This window comes from Maylandia zebra, linkage group LG16 (assembly GCF_041146795.1).
Source record: "Maylandia zebra isolate NMK-2024a linkage group LG16, Mzebra_GT3a, whole genome shotgun sequence".
Lineage (NCBI taxonomy): Eukaryota > Metazoa > Chordata > Actinopteri > Cichliformes > Cichlidae > Maylandia > Maylandia zebra.
In genome coordinates this window covers 7,748,684-7,764,676 of record NC_135182.1, presented here as the reverse complement: position 1 = coordinate 7,764,676, position 15,993 = coordinate 7,748,684, and the positions used below count along the sequence as shown (strand labels likewise).

Sequence of the window (15,993 nt, the reverse complement as noted above, 5' to 3'; positions counted from 1 at the left end):
AGTAGAAGGGGGCGGGGCCAGCCCACATCTGGATGAAAAACATCTGGGCTCCCTCTCTCTTTCTCTGCGTACATGAGAGGCTCTCCGCTGACACCGGGGGCTGAAGACCGAAGCACCAACACACCGACTGACCGGGGTCCCCTGAGTTTCATCGACTTACTTTGCCGGAAGATGATGGCTCAGTGCTGGACGATTTGGACCGGGATCCTCGTCCTCCTGACTGCCTGTGAGTGCTGCCTGATTTCTGGGCTGTTTCTCTCTTTTCCTCGGAGCTGGAGGGCCGAGAGGAGGGCATGACAGAGAGGAGGGACGTTTTGTTTTGGAAAAGCTACTCAGATCCGTTATCTTGGTTGAAATGACTATACAGCACATGAAGAAATACTCATGTGTTATCAAGTGAGAGTGGAAGATTCATGTAGCAATAAAAGTTGCAACGAAGGTATCAGATTCATGTAGCTTAGTTGCAGTGTCAACAGAGAAGTACACAAATATCATTCATGTAATTTAGTTTATCAGCTTTGTGTATTGTCAGCAGTCCACAAATATTATCAGCTCCATCAGCAGATAAGATGCTAAATGTGACTGTCTTCTGATTCAAACCATGGATCCTGAGCCATTAAAGTCTCAGCAGCATTTTCCTGTTTATTCTCTTTTAATCTCTCTCTGATACTCTAAAAGTCCTGAATGAAAAATGTTACCTAAGTAAAACGTAGTCTAAAACATAGTCTTAATTTAAACATATTCATTTAAATGTACTCAGTACAAAGATATGACCCATGTGAATATTACAGATGTTATGTACTCCTGAACATTGTGTTTTACACTATTTTACTCTTGCTGGTTGGAGTGGATTTGATTTATTTCATGTGGGATTCTAAATAATGTCTGCACCATTTCATATTCAAATACGTTTCTCAACAAATCAGTTCGCTTGACTTCCTGGTTTTCTAAGTCATAATATCAATAATTCAAACTTCAAAAAAGGCGAAATAAGTTGTTAAAATATTTCAAAATAAAAGCATGAAATGGTCAGCATTTTTGTTTTGGCAGTTATCGAAAAAGATATCTTTTCTATCAACAATCAAATTCCATTTCAGCTTTAGTCTTGTATATATTATATTTCTTATTAGACATGGTTCAATCTATAGCAAAACATGCAGTAAAACAGACAGTAACTGCCTTCAAAATGCAGAAATGGATTCTCTTCTTGAATAAATGTGCTTTCCACCATGGTCATTATGCATGCAGTTCCTGTTAAAGGGCAGCTTATTATCTCATATCTAACAAAGAGTGAGTGTATCTGAAAGTCCTCATGAATGGCTACACACACAGTCACATCTTGGCGCTGTTTAAGACATTGGAGAAGACACAGACTGGCACTAAAAGAAAGAGTGTGTTAATGCTTTTGGACACTTTTCTTGTACTTACAGAAGAAATTGAACAGAATACATATTTCAAAAAGATAAATTCCCAAACGAACAACAGTACAAAGGGAGTGCTGAAAAGAATCCACTTATGTGGGGATTTACAGACTTTTGTTTCTTTTGTGCACAAAATAATTCAAATCACATACAGACAGAATGTTAAACTGCATCTGACAACATGCTCCACAAAAAGCTGTCTAAGTCATCAGAGTAAAAAACAAAAAAGGCTGTTGTGTCAAATACAAATATCCTGTCACTTCAGTCTGATTTACTGCACATAGTGACAAATACAGCATCTCAAAGATGTCTCAGAGCACCATCCATGCATAAATATCAACTTTTCATTGTTCCAGTCTCTCATACAGCATGAGGTTGTTTTTAAAAAAAATTGTTTTATGATTTTACTCACATTTGAGGAGCTTTTGTTTGCATCCAGATTTACTGCCTGTGTGAAAAGTGCAAAATGCTGAAATGTAGTATTGAACCCGTTGGTATGTTTCTTTAAATTTTAATTCAATGATGGGAATAAAGAACATGAGCAGTACTAGTCCCCAATCATGGAAGGGATTAATAACAAAAAGGAAAAGGTAAAGATTATGACCAAACAATAGCGATAAAAAAAAAAAAATCCAGGCATATGAGGCAGGTTGGAGCAACTTAAAGTAGATCTTTAATTCAGTTGGAAGCAAGCATAAAACAATACTGACTTACAAGCTGATGTGCATGATTTAATTCGTTTATATGAGTCTCTGTTGTAGTCGTTCATTGTAATTTTTCTCTTAAATAATGTTTTGAAGATGAGAACACCAGAAACTCCCAACTCTGGAAACTACTCGTCTACTAATATTCTACTAAGTATTTATGTCGCCTCACTCAAATTCATCATTAAATTCAAAACAAACATTAATGGCTACTGGCTTCAACACAATCCTGTGGGACTCCTGCTTGTGTGTTTACTCACATTAATTAAGAGAAAAATTAGATGGTAAATTATGTAGCATAAATACTTTGCAAATCTGTAAACAATGATAGTTTTAAATTTCATAATAATGCAACAACGAAACAGTCTGTTATCTGGCTAGTTTCTCAGAGCCAAACTTGAAGTCTCTATGTTTATAGTCTTAGGACTAAGATAAGCCAGCAAGCTGCCGGCTGAATGCATCAGTAATTGGAACATTTAACCATGGATGCAAATGAAGGTATTTTACAAAATGTCAGACCTTTCTGTCAACATAATGTAAATAAAAATCAGTTTGTTTTGCGCGTGTAGCACATGAGTGCAACATGCATATGTGTATAAGCTTAAATCTCCTGTTTGTGTGTGTGTGTCTATCTGTGTGTGTGTCTTAAGTAAAGTTGGAGTTGTGATAGGGAGGGCCTCCTCCTCCTCCGAGTAGCATGGAGCGCTCACATTTCCCATGAGCCTTTGAGGGAGGAGTGTTGGATGCTAACTTGGCTCTCGATGCAGCTCACTTCTGGCTTCAATTTATTCCTGGAGGCACACACACACACACACACACACACACACACACACACACACACACACACACACACACACACACACACACACACAGACATATACTCACATGTGTGTACTTCTAACTCTTGAGGGTCTTAATGCAGTCCAGGCCACCTACCCTAACCTCAACCATATTATAGCTGCAGAGGGTGGGACAAGTATTTAGAACTTTTGCTTTAGTAATTCAATCATGTAAATGTCCTGTTACCAGTGAAATCACGCATGCGAAGCTTTACATAATTAAATACCAAAAAATAAAAGCACTTACCATGCATGATTAGTTGTTTGCATTATGGCTATAAATGCATTAATATATTTATGTATTGCGGCTATAACAGATGCTGCCTGTAACTGCTGGATACTGCTGGGTAACATTATGACATGATAATACATCATCATTAACATGTTGATGTATTTTTACTCCAAACTGTAATTAATCATTAAATAACATGATATTTACCTCTCAAATATTTGGGAGTGTGTTTAATATTGTGTGATATTTGTTGTGCTTATTCTACTTTGTTTTTGTAGGGTTACTGATATTTTAAATGGCCTTTTTAGGTATCCATGCTGTCACAGCTGCATGAGTATAAATGAATGATGGTGCAAGTAAGTGGTAGTAGCACTTGACCTGAAAGCAAACTATACTCTAGCCTACTTAATAACATTAGTTTGTTTTTTATTTTATATTACAATGATAGTATTATTAACATGTTATTAAAGTTAACATCATGTAATAGGTTTAGTTTTTGTATGATGTTAGACTTTGTATCTGAAAAAGTAAATTAACTGCAGACAGCCTTTGAAGACGGGTCCCTAAATTGGGACCAGTTGAAAGTTACTAACTTTCCACAAATGTCCACATACCCAGTCTCTAAAACTCGTACTGACCCTTACAAAGATAAACATTTGAGTACACGCAGAGCCTGTGATGCTGATTCAAGCTTTTTACATCCCAACTCTTTCTTCCTTTGTCTTCAGCCCAGTTTGGAAGAAACATCTGGAACTGCTTCGCCTTTGTGTGTGTGTGTGTGTGTGTGTGTGTGTGTGTGTGTGTGTGTGTGTGTGTGTGTGTGTGTGTGTGTGCGCGTGTATTTGTATGTGTATTTGTATGTGCATTTGTGTGTTACAGAGTTAATGAACTGCTGTGTGTTTATGTGTACTACTCTGTATGTGTGTGTAGAGCATTTCTAATTATAATGCATTGTGGTTGGGTTTGTGTGTGTAATTGAGTACATGTTTACATAGATATCCATGCAACACTGGGATTTCTATTTGTGTATGCCTGTGTCGTTGAGAGGACCCATTTTAGCTTTCCATTTTATGCCACTTTATGTTGTTACTACACACTTGAATTATAAATATCATACCCTGTACTCCACTCTACTTTTTACTTAATAATTTTTTACTGCTTCTGTTACTTTAGTTACTTTGTAGATGGTATAAAGACAGAACCTCAATATATATGAATTAAACTGCGCTGCAGAATGGCTACTTTGCATTTACATGACTTTTACCTTCAGCAGAACGTTTTTACACAGCAGCATCATTAAAACTTTGACTCTTCTGGGAATGCATGATATCATAAGTACAGCATGTTTGTTGCTTGGGCCATTATATCTGTGTCATCTGGGTGGGATGGCAATCTGGCAGAGCAACACACGCATATGCAAGCTCAAGCATAGTGTAAAGATATTCACTTACTCTACAGACAAATACACAACAACCACATAGTACAAATACCAAAGCCTAAAACCGCACACAAAGAAATAAAGTCTGCTTATTTCTTTGAGAGACTGCTTGCTAACAGTTTTCAGCTCCAAAGGGACACACCCATATCCTGCTCTAAGTCACATTCACTTTATGTAATTCTGTACGTGGCAGAGCTGATGCAGTAGGATGTTTTGAACTTTACTATGTTGGAACCTCCAGCTAAAACCGAGAACACAGCTGTCTGTTGCCCTCAACACTTTCAGCTGTCATTATATTATCACATATCACAAGCCTCAAAGCTAATCTCCTCTGTGACCTAAGCAATGTCATGCTATATGTACGCAATGTTATTAATGAAGTAGGATTTTTGGGTTACCAGTCAGGCAGGGGTTGACACAGAAGTCAACCCCTGCCTGAAGTCTTTTATGTTTCATGTAAAACCTTTTTTACTCTGTGCCACACTGATCCATTTCCATAAAAGTCATAACACTGTGTAAAAAGGAATTAAAAGCACAGTGCAATGATCTCTTAGTCATTTGATGCAGATTGTTAACTGAACATGTTAAATGCAGAAATGTTGATTTGATTTGATTTGAAAACAGATGGTACATCCCAGAAATAATTGGAATTGTTGCCAACAGGTGAGTAACACTAGCATCAAAGAGTGTTTCAGAAGTAAGGGTGGGAGGAGGTTAAGCAATGTGTGAGGAACTGTGCAGCCAAATAGTTGTATGTATGATATATAAAATCTAGAAGAATTAAAGGAAAGCTCGTTAAAGGATAATCCAATGAAATCCCCTTGTGAGAAGGGTATGAGGCTGGAAACCAGTACTGAAAGGCTTCAGCACGGCATTAAAATCAGACACACGCTCAGGAACACTTGTGAAAACAAAACGTGTGCGCACAAATGTAAGTTAAAGCTCTGCCATGCATTGCATATAAATGACATTTGTGGCCCATGGACTGATTTGAATGTCACATCCATCGGGCCAGAGATGAGTGACACCATTCACCTTGTGATCCATGGAGCACCAACATATAAACAGTTTGAAAATGGTCTGCCTGTTTTAATTTTTATCCTAAGATATACTTTAGTGAATAAGTAGCATTTTTGTGCCTTTTTCAAATTGTGAAACCCGGATGAGATCACTAACTCCACTGCCTAAAACGTTTTATACCAGCGGTCCTCAATCCCCGGTAACGGTCCGTGAGTCGTTTGGTACCGGGCCGCGAGAGTTGAGGGTCAGGTGTGAAATTTGTGGTTTTCAGATTTTTCCTCATTAACTCGGTCTCCCTGGGTCTTTTCCCGTGTTGTAGTTGTGTCTTATTTTGAAATAAATGTTTACGCGTTGCCATAGCGACCAGAGAGCATTAAGGGACAGAGAGGACGACGTCACTCTCAGTGTTGTTGGCGCATTTCAGGAGGACGCTGCTAATAAAGTAACACAATTACACAGTGAATTTGCGTTTATTATTATATTTACAAAATACCACAGTTTTTGTCTTGGTCGTATCATTTTATTTTGTTGTATTCATCCGTGACACCTTAAAGGCCGGTCCGTGAAAATATTGTTTGACGTTAAACCGGTCCGTGGCGCAAGAAAGATTGGGGCCGGTGTTTTATACAACAGAATGGGAGTGGAAACAGGAAATAAACAGGGATCTTGTTAAAGCGTTGTGTTTGTCGACACCAACTTCATACTATATGTGTTTATACTAAACCATAAACCTCTGGTCCTGCAGCATAATTCCCACGGCTGCTACAGATGAGCTTTGGGGTTGGCTGAAATGACTCATGTTGTTATTTTTCCTGCTGATTTCTGATTCATCCTTTTCTTACCCTGAAGGTCTTCCAGTTGATGTCCAGTCTTTAAGCCACCTGAGCTTCAATTTATGCAGGTGGTGTGAGGTATCCACGCCGGTGTGCGAAGGCAACATATGCTCCAGCAACTGCAACTTGAGCTCTTTCTGCAACACCACTGAAGAGATCTGCATGGCCATATGGTGAGACCCTTTTTGAGTAACTTATATTCCTATAATTTGTTTTGTCTGTCTTCTGTGGGGAAACTTACAGAGCCTATGACCTAACCTGTATATAGGTAACTACATGAGAAAATAGACACATGGTAGTTTTTACCTTTCTCAGTTTGATGTTTTCTAGCTGACTGTTTTGTTATTTGTTTAATACAGCACATCCTGAAGCCTCTAACATCCATAGAAATGCTATAAAATGACCATGCCCACATTGTTATTCTTCAGCACTGTCCCATGAGTCTGCAGATAAGAGAACAGTACAGCCGAGCTGGTTCAATATGGTGTCGATCAGTATTATGAAACATCCTGAAGTGATTTCTCTCAGCGTGCTACTGTTGGACTTAAATGAAAACACACACAGTCTCATACGCACGAACGCAAACAAAACATGTGACCACAGTTTGGCCTTTTTCATAGTTGTTGGTTAATTTTTCTATTAGAGAGAATCTCTGTAGCTTCAAAACTTCACGCCAGCTTTCTGCTGCTGCTTTCTTCATGACTGGAAAGTTTTTGCTGATTGGTAGTTTTGTTTGGATAGCAGTCCTACACTGTGATCCCCTCACTACACCCCCCCCCCCCCCCCCCCCTCTCATTTCCTGTGCACGTGAGCCAGCCTGACCCTCCCAGCTCTCTGAAGGAAACCAGCAATAGAGAACTGACAGAAGAAAAGAGGAGAAGAAAATTGGTTTATTCAGGGCAAATATACACAGTCTGTAGACTCTCTGTCAGGAACACGGTGTTTGTGTGAACTCCACTTCACTGGTGTCATCTTTGCATCAGTGGTGCAAAGATTCAAAACTCTGTTTACTCACGTACTGTAGCTCAGTGAAGGTTTGAGGTACTTTTATTTTCTGCTTTACTCTTTGATGTGTTTATTGGATGAAGATGAAAAAATACTACCAAAAATGGTCAAAAGCAACAACAAACAAACAACCCTACAGATTGTTGAACAGCTGGCTTGTGAGCAGACTTTGGGATGAGCTTAGAGATTGCTTTTATTAACATTATTAATAATGCAGTAGCCAGTAGCCAGTATTCTATTATTCTCTTGTATTGTAAAAAAGACCCCGGACTCAGGCCTCTTCAAGCGTTAGTTTATAGAAAACTACAAGACATGAGAACATCACCATGTAGCTGTGGTCTTGTACAAGCCCAAATCGGGTGTAATAAACAAATCAGTGATTTTCTGAAATGATTGTTTTTCAAAAGAAAAAAATGTTATAGTATAATAGCTTTAATAAAATTAGCTTAGATGCAAATTAACATTCCAGGAGTTAGTCTGTATGTTCTCCCTGTGCTCATGTAGTTTCCTAGCTTCCTTTCACAGTCCAAAGACATGTATATTAGGTTAACTGGTGATTGTAAGTTGTACATCGATGTTAGTTTGAATATTGTCTGTCTCTCTGAATTAGCCCAGCAGCAAACTCTCAACTCATCCTGGGTGTACTATACCTTTTGCCAGCTGGAAAACGCCCCAGCCCTGGCTGAACTGGATAAGTGGAGGAAGATGGGGTGCATTTTCTTTTTGGACAGTTACACATTAACATATTTAACAGCAGGGGTAATAGAAGGGCTGAACTTCCATCCACTTTCTTCTGCTTGTCCAGTCCATAGTGAGAGGGACTGGGTACATCCTCAACAGGTTGCTGGTCTGCAAGTCTCCTTGCTAGTCTCATGACTGTCCTCAGTCAGTGCTGTCTTGATGACTGTATAAATGGCTTCAAAGATAAATGTATGAATGTAATAAATGGCAGAGCACAGAGCAGTGTTGACCTTCAGCTTTGTGATGCAATCCGTGGCTGTTCACAAGCCAAGTGGGCATGAAGTCTAAATCTGCTGGAGAGATGATGTCTCATCTCTCTCACATCAGCAGGATGTAAACTCCTGTTTAAGTAAAGCCAGTCACATGCATTACTTTCTAATGTTTCTAATTTTTTTGTCTGCTCTTCCAGGAGGAAGGCAAACAACACAATGACAGTGTACACAATGTGTCACCACCCAAATCTGCCACTGGATGGTATCAGTCCTGACCTGCTGCAGACCTTCACTTCCAGGGAGTGTCGTATGGTCCCACAGGCTGCAAATGACTCCATGATGGTCTGTGGATGTCAGGGTGAACATGAATGTAACGACAAACTTGTCTTCGACAAGGGAGCAAATGGTGAAGAGAAGGAGGAACGAGGGAGTGTGGGAAAGAATAAATGCATGAAAAGATAAATATGTGAATATAATGAAATCCAGCTAGGTGGATGAATAGATAAAACAATGAACAGGTAGCTAAATCAGTGGTTAACTGATAAAATCCTCTGTTCCTGCAGGATTCTTACCGCTCCAAAGTAAGGATGTGATCCCTGTGGTAGTGGTTAGTTTGGTGCCCCCTATTCTGGTGGCCATAGTTGCCATTGCTGCCTTCTATTTCTACCGCATACGTCGTCCTGACAAACCAGCTCCGTCAGTATGCCCTGACTGGCCCACTAAACGCACCCCTGAGCTTTACCAGGCCTTGGATCTACCATGTGGGGGCCTGGGTGCTCAGGGAGAAGGTGGAGGAGGAGGTGTGACTGATGCTGAACAGGATGAGTCGAACACCAAGGTTCAACCTCTTAACAGTGACACTATCAGCGGTATGACCAGTTGGCAGGGCCAGCCAGCTGAACTGCTACCTATCAAACTGGATGTGCTGGTGGGGAAGGGGCGCTTTGCCGAAGTGTGGAGGGGATGGCTGCTCCAGGGCGAGAAAGGTGGAGTTAATAGCTATGAAACTGTGGCGGTGAAGGTGTTTCCGGATGTGGAGTACGCCTCATGGAGAAATGAATGCTCCATCTTTGCTGACCCCAAGCTACAGCACGATAATGTGATTCAGTTCCTAGCAGCTGAGGAAAGGGGCCTGTCGGGCCACACCCCACACACCTACTGGCTGGTTTTAGCCTATCACAGCCTAGGAAATCTGCAGGACTTCCTCACAGCTAACATATTGAGCTGGGAAGAACTTGTTGCCATGGCAGGCAGCATTGCTAAAGGATTAGCTCACCTTCATAGTGACACAACACTCAGTGGGCTACCAAAGGTAAATTTAACCTATTATCTTCTAAGATTTATTATTATTGATGGTCCCAACAAAGAGCTGAAGGGAATCCACCATGAAGTTTAGATTCAGTTCAATTCCATTTGTATAGCACCAAATAATAACAACAGTAGTCTCAAGATGCTTCAAAGGGAAAGGGAATGAGCCAGAATTTTAAACGACTTACTAACAATTAAACTACAATAGTGGTATCAAACACCGAAGCTGAAGACCCTATCTCCCATAGGAACCACAAGTAAGCCCACAGTCTGGGATAATATGTTGCTATAAGGTCTTTAAGATATTATTGAGCATGATTGTTCTAGAAAGAAATATAACTCCTGAAAATAATCAAATTAATTATTAGTCATCAAGTATTAACTTTGATTTTAGTACATTGCATGGATGAATTTTGAGTTGCATGGCTTTGATTAAATAAGTTGCAGTTATTCAAGGATTTGAACGCCAGCAATGAAATGTTTGTATGCTTTGTATGTTTATGAATTACCCCCTTTTTACATTACAAAGGTTTCAATGCCATTTACTAACTTCTAAAGCAGATTTAATGGAACAAATGCTGGCTGAGAGATTGCATTTACAAAGAAGCTGGTTAAAACTAGACTTGCTTAAGTGAAGCTTTGGCTCTATACGCACACCTACAGTCATTCATGAAATGCCAGATCAGATTTCTAACTTACGGTAGTCCTGACCACCGCACAGTACACTTAACCCACACTGGATACATATATGACTCAGGGTGATTATAGTGGTTATTATGCCAAAGGGAAGTGTGGCTAAAATCATTTGTTTACAACTCAGATAAACAACGGTAAAAAGTATACTTCGTCTTGGTTAGCCAAACACAAGGCCTATGCTCTTTAGCTTCTTCTTCTCTTTTTTTCAATCTTTGCTCTACAGCTTCTTCCTAATATCCAAACTTAAGGACACAAGTGTATATTCTTGCATTGCCAGGTAGTAGACTGCTGTATCTATGTCAGTAAATTAACAACACATAATTCACTGAACTCATAGAGGATGATAAGGTGCCCTTGTCAGACCAAGGCCTAAGCATATAATGCAATTTAATTACTGTTTCCTCCAGGTTCACATAGATTTGGACAAAGCCATTTAAATTGACAAATGCTAGCCAAGAAAACTCTACCAGCATATTTTAAATCAATGCTGCCTATTGTGAATGAAATCATGCATTGTTTGAAACCTCAAAGCCTCATGATTCATTGTATGGATGTGGACCATGATACAGATACCACAGCAGCAATATTTTCACAAAACAGATTTATCTCTATCTGATATGAATATATATGAATCTCTAGGATTGATTTTGGGCACAGTTTTTGGCTCCTTGCTGAAGTTGTTGTTTTGAGCATTGCTTGTTTTTGTAGGTACCAGTGGCCCATCGGGACCTCAAGAGCAGTAACATCCTGGTAAAGAGCAGGAAAGAGTGCGCACTGTGTGACTTTGGTCTGGCTTTAAGACTGGACCTGTCCCTTACAGTTGATGACTATGCCAACAGTGGACAGGTAATCTGTGCATATCTGTGCAGTTTGTGTTTGAATATTTTTATTAAATACACCCATGACCCAAACTATTATGCCTACCTGTCTGATGTGCTGTTTGCATGGCACCAAAAAAAGAGTTTATCATTCTGTCTAGGTGGGGACAGCTCGCTACATGGCTCCTGAGGTCCTTGAGTCCAGGGTGAACCTGGAGGATCTCGAGGCCTTTAAACAGATGGATGTTTATTCCATGGCTCTAGTGTTGTGGGAGATGGCCTCTCGATGCAATGCAATTGGAGGTATGTGTTCTTTTCTGTGTTTCTGTAGATCAAGAGAACAAATCCTTCATAGAGAGGACCTGCCACCCCATGTTTTTCACAGTTTAGGTTAAGGCCCAAGACCATACAAAGATGTGATGCCAGTCATTGTGCAGTCCTATGTTAAAAAAAGAAGGAGGTGATCAATCAGAGTCCAAAAGGAGGCTATGACCACAGAAGTAAACTAAATGTGTTCTGCTGTGCTTACCACAAGGAGGGAAAAAAGTAAAAGAAAACAAAACAGATTCAGTATGCAACCTTTGACTTACTGATATCCAACCCATGGAGACTTCCTTTATGAATGAAGAGGTGGAGTTAGTTTAGTTTTTTGGAGCCCGTTTGTATGTTTGCTTTGACTGGAAGTGAACCAAAACCAAAGTCTCTGACTTTCTCCAGTTGCTTCACGGCATAGCACCCCCTGGCTGTAATGCTCAGCCTGCTTCCTGCACTTTCTTTGTTTAAAACTGATCTTGCGTGGCCCAAAGTGCTTTCCTTGCCTACAGCTTGTGTGGTTGATATAGTTAGCATATGTAATTTGATACACAAATATAATGACATGTAATCTTTCTAAATCTGTAGGGTAAAAGTGCTTAATTCTGCTTTGCTTTCCACTGTTTTTTTCAAACGGGGAAAGACTAGATCTCTGTCTTATCAAAAAAAAAGGGAAAAAAGAAAAAAAGAGGTGACGTGGGACAGATGTTCTTAGTTTTTTGCATGTGTCCAAAACCTCTTTGCACTCTTCACTGTTCTTTAGAGCTTAGCACAAAAACGGCATGTTGACGTGTGCATAAAAGTGAAATGATGGCTACTGTCCCCGGAACTTGATTTAAGCATGACCTCCGGTTGAAGACTGAAATTTCGATCTTGGAAGTTTGCTCCAAAGTGTGGGGGGAGTGGTGCAGCTGAACTAAAGGTAGTCCCTGTGACAACAGCTGCAAGTTCAGTTACAGGTCAGACAACTCCCATTGCAGAAAAAAAAGTTTATGATAAATGTGTGTGTGTGTGTGTGTGTGTGTGTGTGTGTGTGTGTGTGTGTGTGTGTGTGCGTGCGTGTGTGTGTGTGTGTGTGTACGTGCATGCGTGTGTGTGTGTATTGCTGCAGAGGTAAAGAGCTATGAGCCAGCATTTGGCTCCAAGGTTTGTGAGCAGCCCTGTGTGGATAGCATGAGAGATCTGGTGTTGAGAGACCGAGGACGTCCGGACATCCCACTAGCATGGACGCAGCACCAGGTCAGTAAAAAAGTAAAAGTGCAGTAAAAATCATGTAGAGACACAGACAAACTGAAAGTTTAGGCTTATGGCCACTGTCAACTGCCCACTCACAATTCAGCCAATCATATACCAGGGAATTCATTTTTTACATGGTTTATTTCAGGGTGTAAAAACTCACAAATCAATTACAAAGATATTCAAAATGTGCCTAATCGTGACCAAATCAGATTGTAAGAGTTGCTTGTTACAAGCTTATAGTCATCACTGTCTTCAAATGAAGCCTTTGGATCTAACGCTGATCTTCTTTAGGGGATGAACATCTTCTGTTCCACCATCACTGAGTGCTGGGATCACGACCCCGAGGCTAGGCTCACGGCTCACTGCGTGGTCGAGCGCTTCAGCGCCCTGGAGCAGGCGGAAGATGACGACAGGGTGGGAGACGAAGAAGACGAGGAAGAAGTAAGTCAGGAGTAAGAAGACGAGGTGAAACTCTGGCAAGAGAATGAAGCAGAGAGAAAAATAGACTTGGAGACGCCTCATGCTCCGTCTCCTCGAGGAGAGGAGATCTCTTTTCTTCCAGATTGAAAGGGAGGACATGCCTGAGGTTCACTGCTTCACACTGGTTTTCCCCCTAACGAGTCTTCATGGTTCGCTGTGTTTGCATTGTCGGAGAAACACGTGTTTTTTTCTGCTAATCTTCAATGAGACACTGATAGAGAATGAATTGTTAAGTCACTAAAACTGACAAGAATCTAAACCACAGTTACAGTTAAAGCAGTTTTTGACTGATAGTTAGGATTATCTAATTTGCCACAATAAGGATATTCAAAAAGTCAATATTAGCAAGAGTGGACCACTTCATAGACATTGCCCCAGTTTGCTCAGATGGAAGTTTAGCTCAGTCTCAACAGATGGGAATGGACCACTGGTGCAGACTGGAACATCTCAACATGGAGAGGGATTTTACACAAACTTTTAAACTCACAGTCGTATAGTCTGGAGAATCTTTAGGTAGTGTTATCTTTCTCAAATAAAATGTGAAGAAAATAAGTTTTCCCACAAGAATATATAAATAAATAGAACAAAATGGTCCAACATATAGTATGACAAACCTTTATATGAACCAAAGAATAATTCATGGTTGTGCAATTTGGTTGAACTTGTGTAAAGCAAAAAATCTATACCAGCAACCCCATGACTGCACTGTTGCCATTTTATATTGACTTCTAGAGAGACAATCATAAAGAAAAGAATGGCCCCAAATTTCATGTTTTTTAGACTGTACATTTTCTGAGATATTTCAAGCACACCCACTCTTGGTGCCATTTTTACCCCTTTGCTTTGTCGTGTAGTGATCTGGCAGTGCGAACACAGCCGTTGTCACCCAACAGAGGGATTTTGTTTATTACGAATTTGTGTGTTTTCTCTTTGTTGCTTCCTGGATGTTTCCAGCAAAAGACCAGAGGAGACAGAAATGAACCAAAGACTGACTGTGCCTTAAACGACAGACCTACTTCTTTGCAAACGTTTGCTGAGGATGTGACACCCGAATCAGTCATAGATCTGCTGGCAGTTGCTGATCGCTGAACAGTTTGAAAAAGATTTGATTTGTTGGAGCTGGTCTCCATTTTGTCACGGTATTATTCTTTTATACTGGCTGTGACATGTGACTTATCATTGCTATACTATAACCTACTACTGTAGGTCATGTGACTATAACCTACATTTATGAATAAACAGGAGAGAAAAATCTTTTTCCTGGTTTTATGTTTGTTTGATAAAAAAAATCTTAAAGAATAAATTTGACTTTTTTCATCTACACAGTTTCATCCCTTGGTGTATTTTCTTCTTTTCAATTACTTCTCTGAAAGACATTACTATAAATGCTGATAATATAAACTTATCTGCCACTCAATTCTATACATCTTGCTATCACTGGTTTGAACCCCTTTTTTGCTGTTTGAGTGGCCTCATATGGATTTAAAAGAAGATTCTCCGAGGTGCTGGAAACATTTCTCTGAGATTTTGGTCCATGTTGACATGACAGCTTAAAAATAACCTACACACCATTACACCACCAGCAGTAGCCTAAACCATTGATACAAGGGAGGATGGAGCCATGCATTTGCATTAATTACACTAAATTTCACAGCAGAAATTGAGACTCAGACCAGGGAACTTCTTTCCAATCTGGTGCTTGACTTTGGTGAGCCTGTGCAAATTGCAGTCCCAGTTTTCTGTCCTTTGCTGACAGGAGTGGCACCTGGTGTGGTCTTTTGCTGTTAGAACCCATCTGCTTGTGCTTTCAGAGATGCTCTTCTGCATACCTTGGATGTAACAAGCGGTTGCTTGAGTTACTGTTAACTTTCTATCAGTTTGAAGTGGTTTGCCTTTCTCCTCTGACCTCGGGCTTTTTGGCTTAAAGAACTGCCTCACACTGGATATTTTTTATTTTTCAGACCATTCTCTGTGAGCCCTGGAGAGGCTCTGTGGGAATATCCCAGTAGATCACCAGTTTATGAATTACTCAGACCAGCCTGTCTGGCACCACCAAGCATGCCACATTCAAAGTCACCTAAAATCACATTCTGATGCTTGTCTGTATACTTGAAGGCATTGAGTTCCTGCCGTGTGATTGGCTGATTAGATTTAGATTAGATCAGACATTTGCCTTAATGAGCATGTTATATACCCGAGAGTAAGGCTACGGGACGTGGAATAACAATGGTATAACAGGGAAAAGAAAAAGCCAAGCAGAACAAATTGTGAAAAACTAAGTTTAAATTAATAAAGGAGTCAACTCAAAAAGTCGGCAACACCGCTATTTCAACTAAACAAACGACATCCACAAACTAAAACACACCAAGGAACGATAAAGGAGATGGTTAACCAAATTAAAGGTTCACTTCTGCTACCAGTGGATACCAGCTACTCATTAGAAGCTCAAAGAAAACAAAGTTTCATTAAGACAAGCTGAATACACCACTAATGCTCACTAAGAGGGGTCCACACACTGACTGAGCTGCTCTTTAGTAGCCAGCTGTGCACTGGCTCCTCAGGAGGGATGGATGGCAGCTGAGCTCCTGAATGACAATCTAGTGTCTAAAAACCTATATGTTGAAAAACAATATAGTATTGTTCATTATAAAAAATAAAGTTTTAAAACTTTTAAAACCATTTTTATGGTGGATAC

The 15,993-nt window shown here is 40.0% G+C and overlaps 1 protein-coding gene across 2 annotated transcripts; it reads left to right on the top strand.

The window, feature by feature from the left end:
* Positions 1-54: 54 nt before the first annotated feature.
* On the top strand, positions 55-14,619 carry tgfbr2l (transforming growth factor beta receptor-like). 2 transcript variants are annotated; one of them, XM_076874736.1, is made up of 9 exons: positions 55-226; positions 6,504-6,660; positions 8,643-8,851; positions 9,009-9,757; positions 11,158-11,295; positions 11,429-11,570; positions 12,691-12,818; positions 13,110-13,259; positions 14,253-14,619. In XM_076874736.1, exons 1-9 carry the CDS (start codon positions 73-75, stop codon positions 14,385-14,387), a joined length of 1,962 nt encoding a protein of 653 aa, XP_076730851.1. In that variant the 5' UTR covers positions 55-72; the 3' UTR covers positions 14,388-14,619. The 2 variants fall into 2 exon arrangements, with proteins under 2 accessions (XP_076730851.1, XP_004566372.1); XM_004566315.4 differs by having other exon boundaries at positions 13,110-14,619.
* The last annotated feature ends 1,374 nt before the right edge of the window (positions 14,620-15,993 follow it).

Excerpts from the sequence above, each read along its gene's own strand:
- tgfbr2l (XM_076874736.1), top strand. The coding sequence starts at position 73 with ATGAGAGGCTCTCCGCTGACACCGGGGGCTGAAGACCGAAGCACCAAC. Across the intron at positions 11,296-11,428 it reads ACTATGCCAACAGTGGACAG|GTGGGGACAGCTCGCTACAT; the intron begins GTAATCTGTGCA and ends CATTCTGTCTAG. Across the intron at positions 13,260-14,252 it reads ACGAAGAAGACGAGGAAGAA|CAAAAGACCAGAGGAGACAG; the intron begins GTAAGTCAGGAG and ends GGATGTTTCCAG.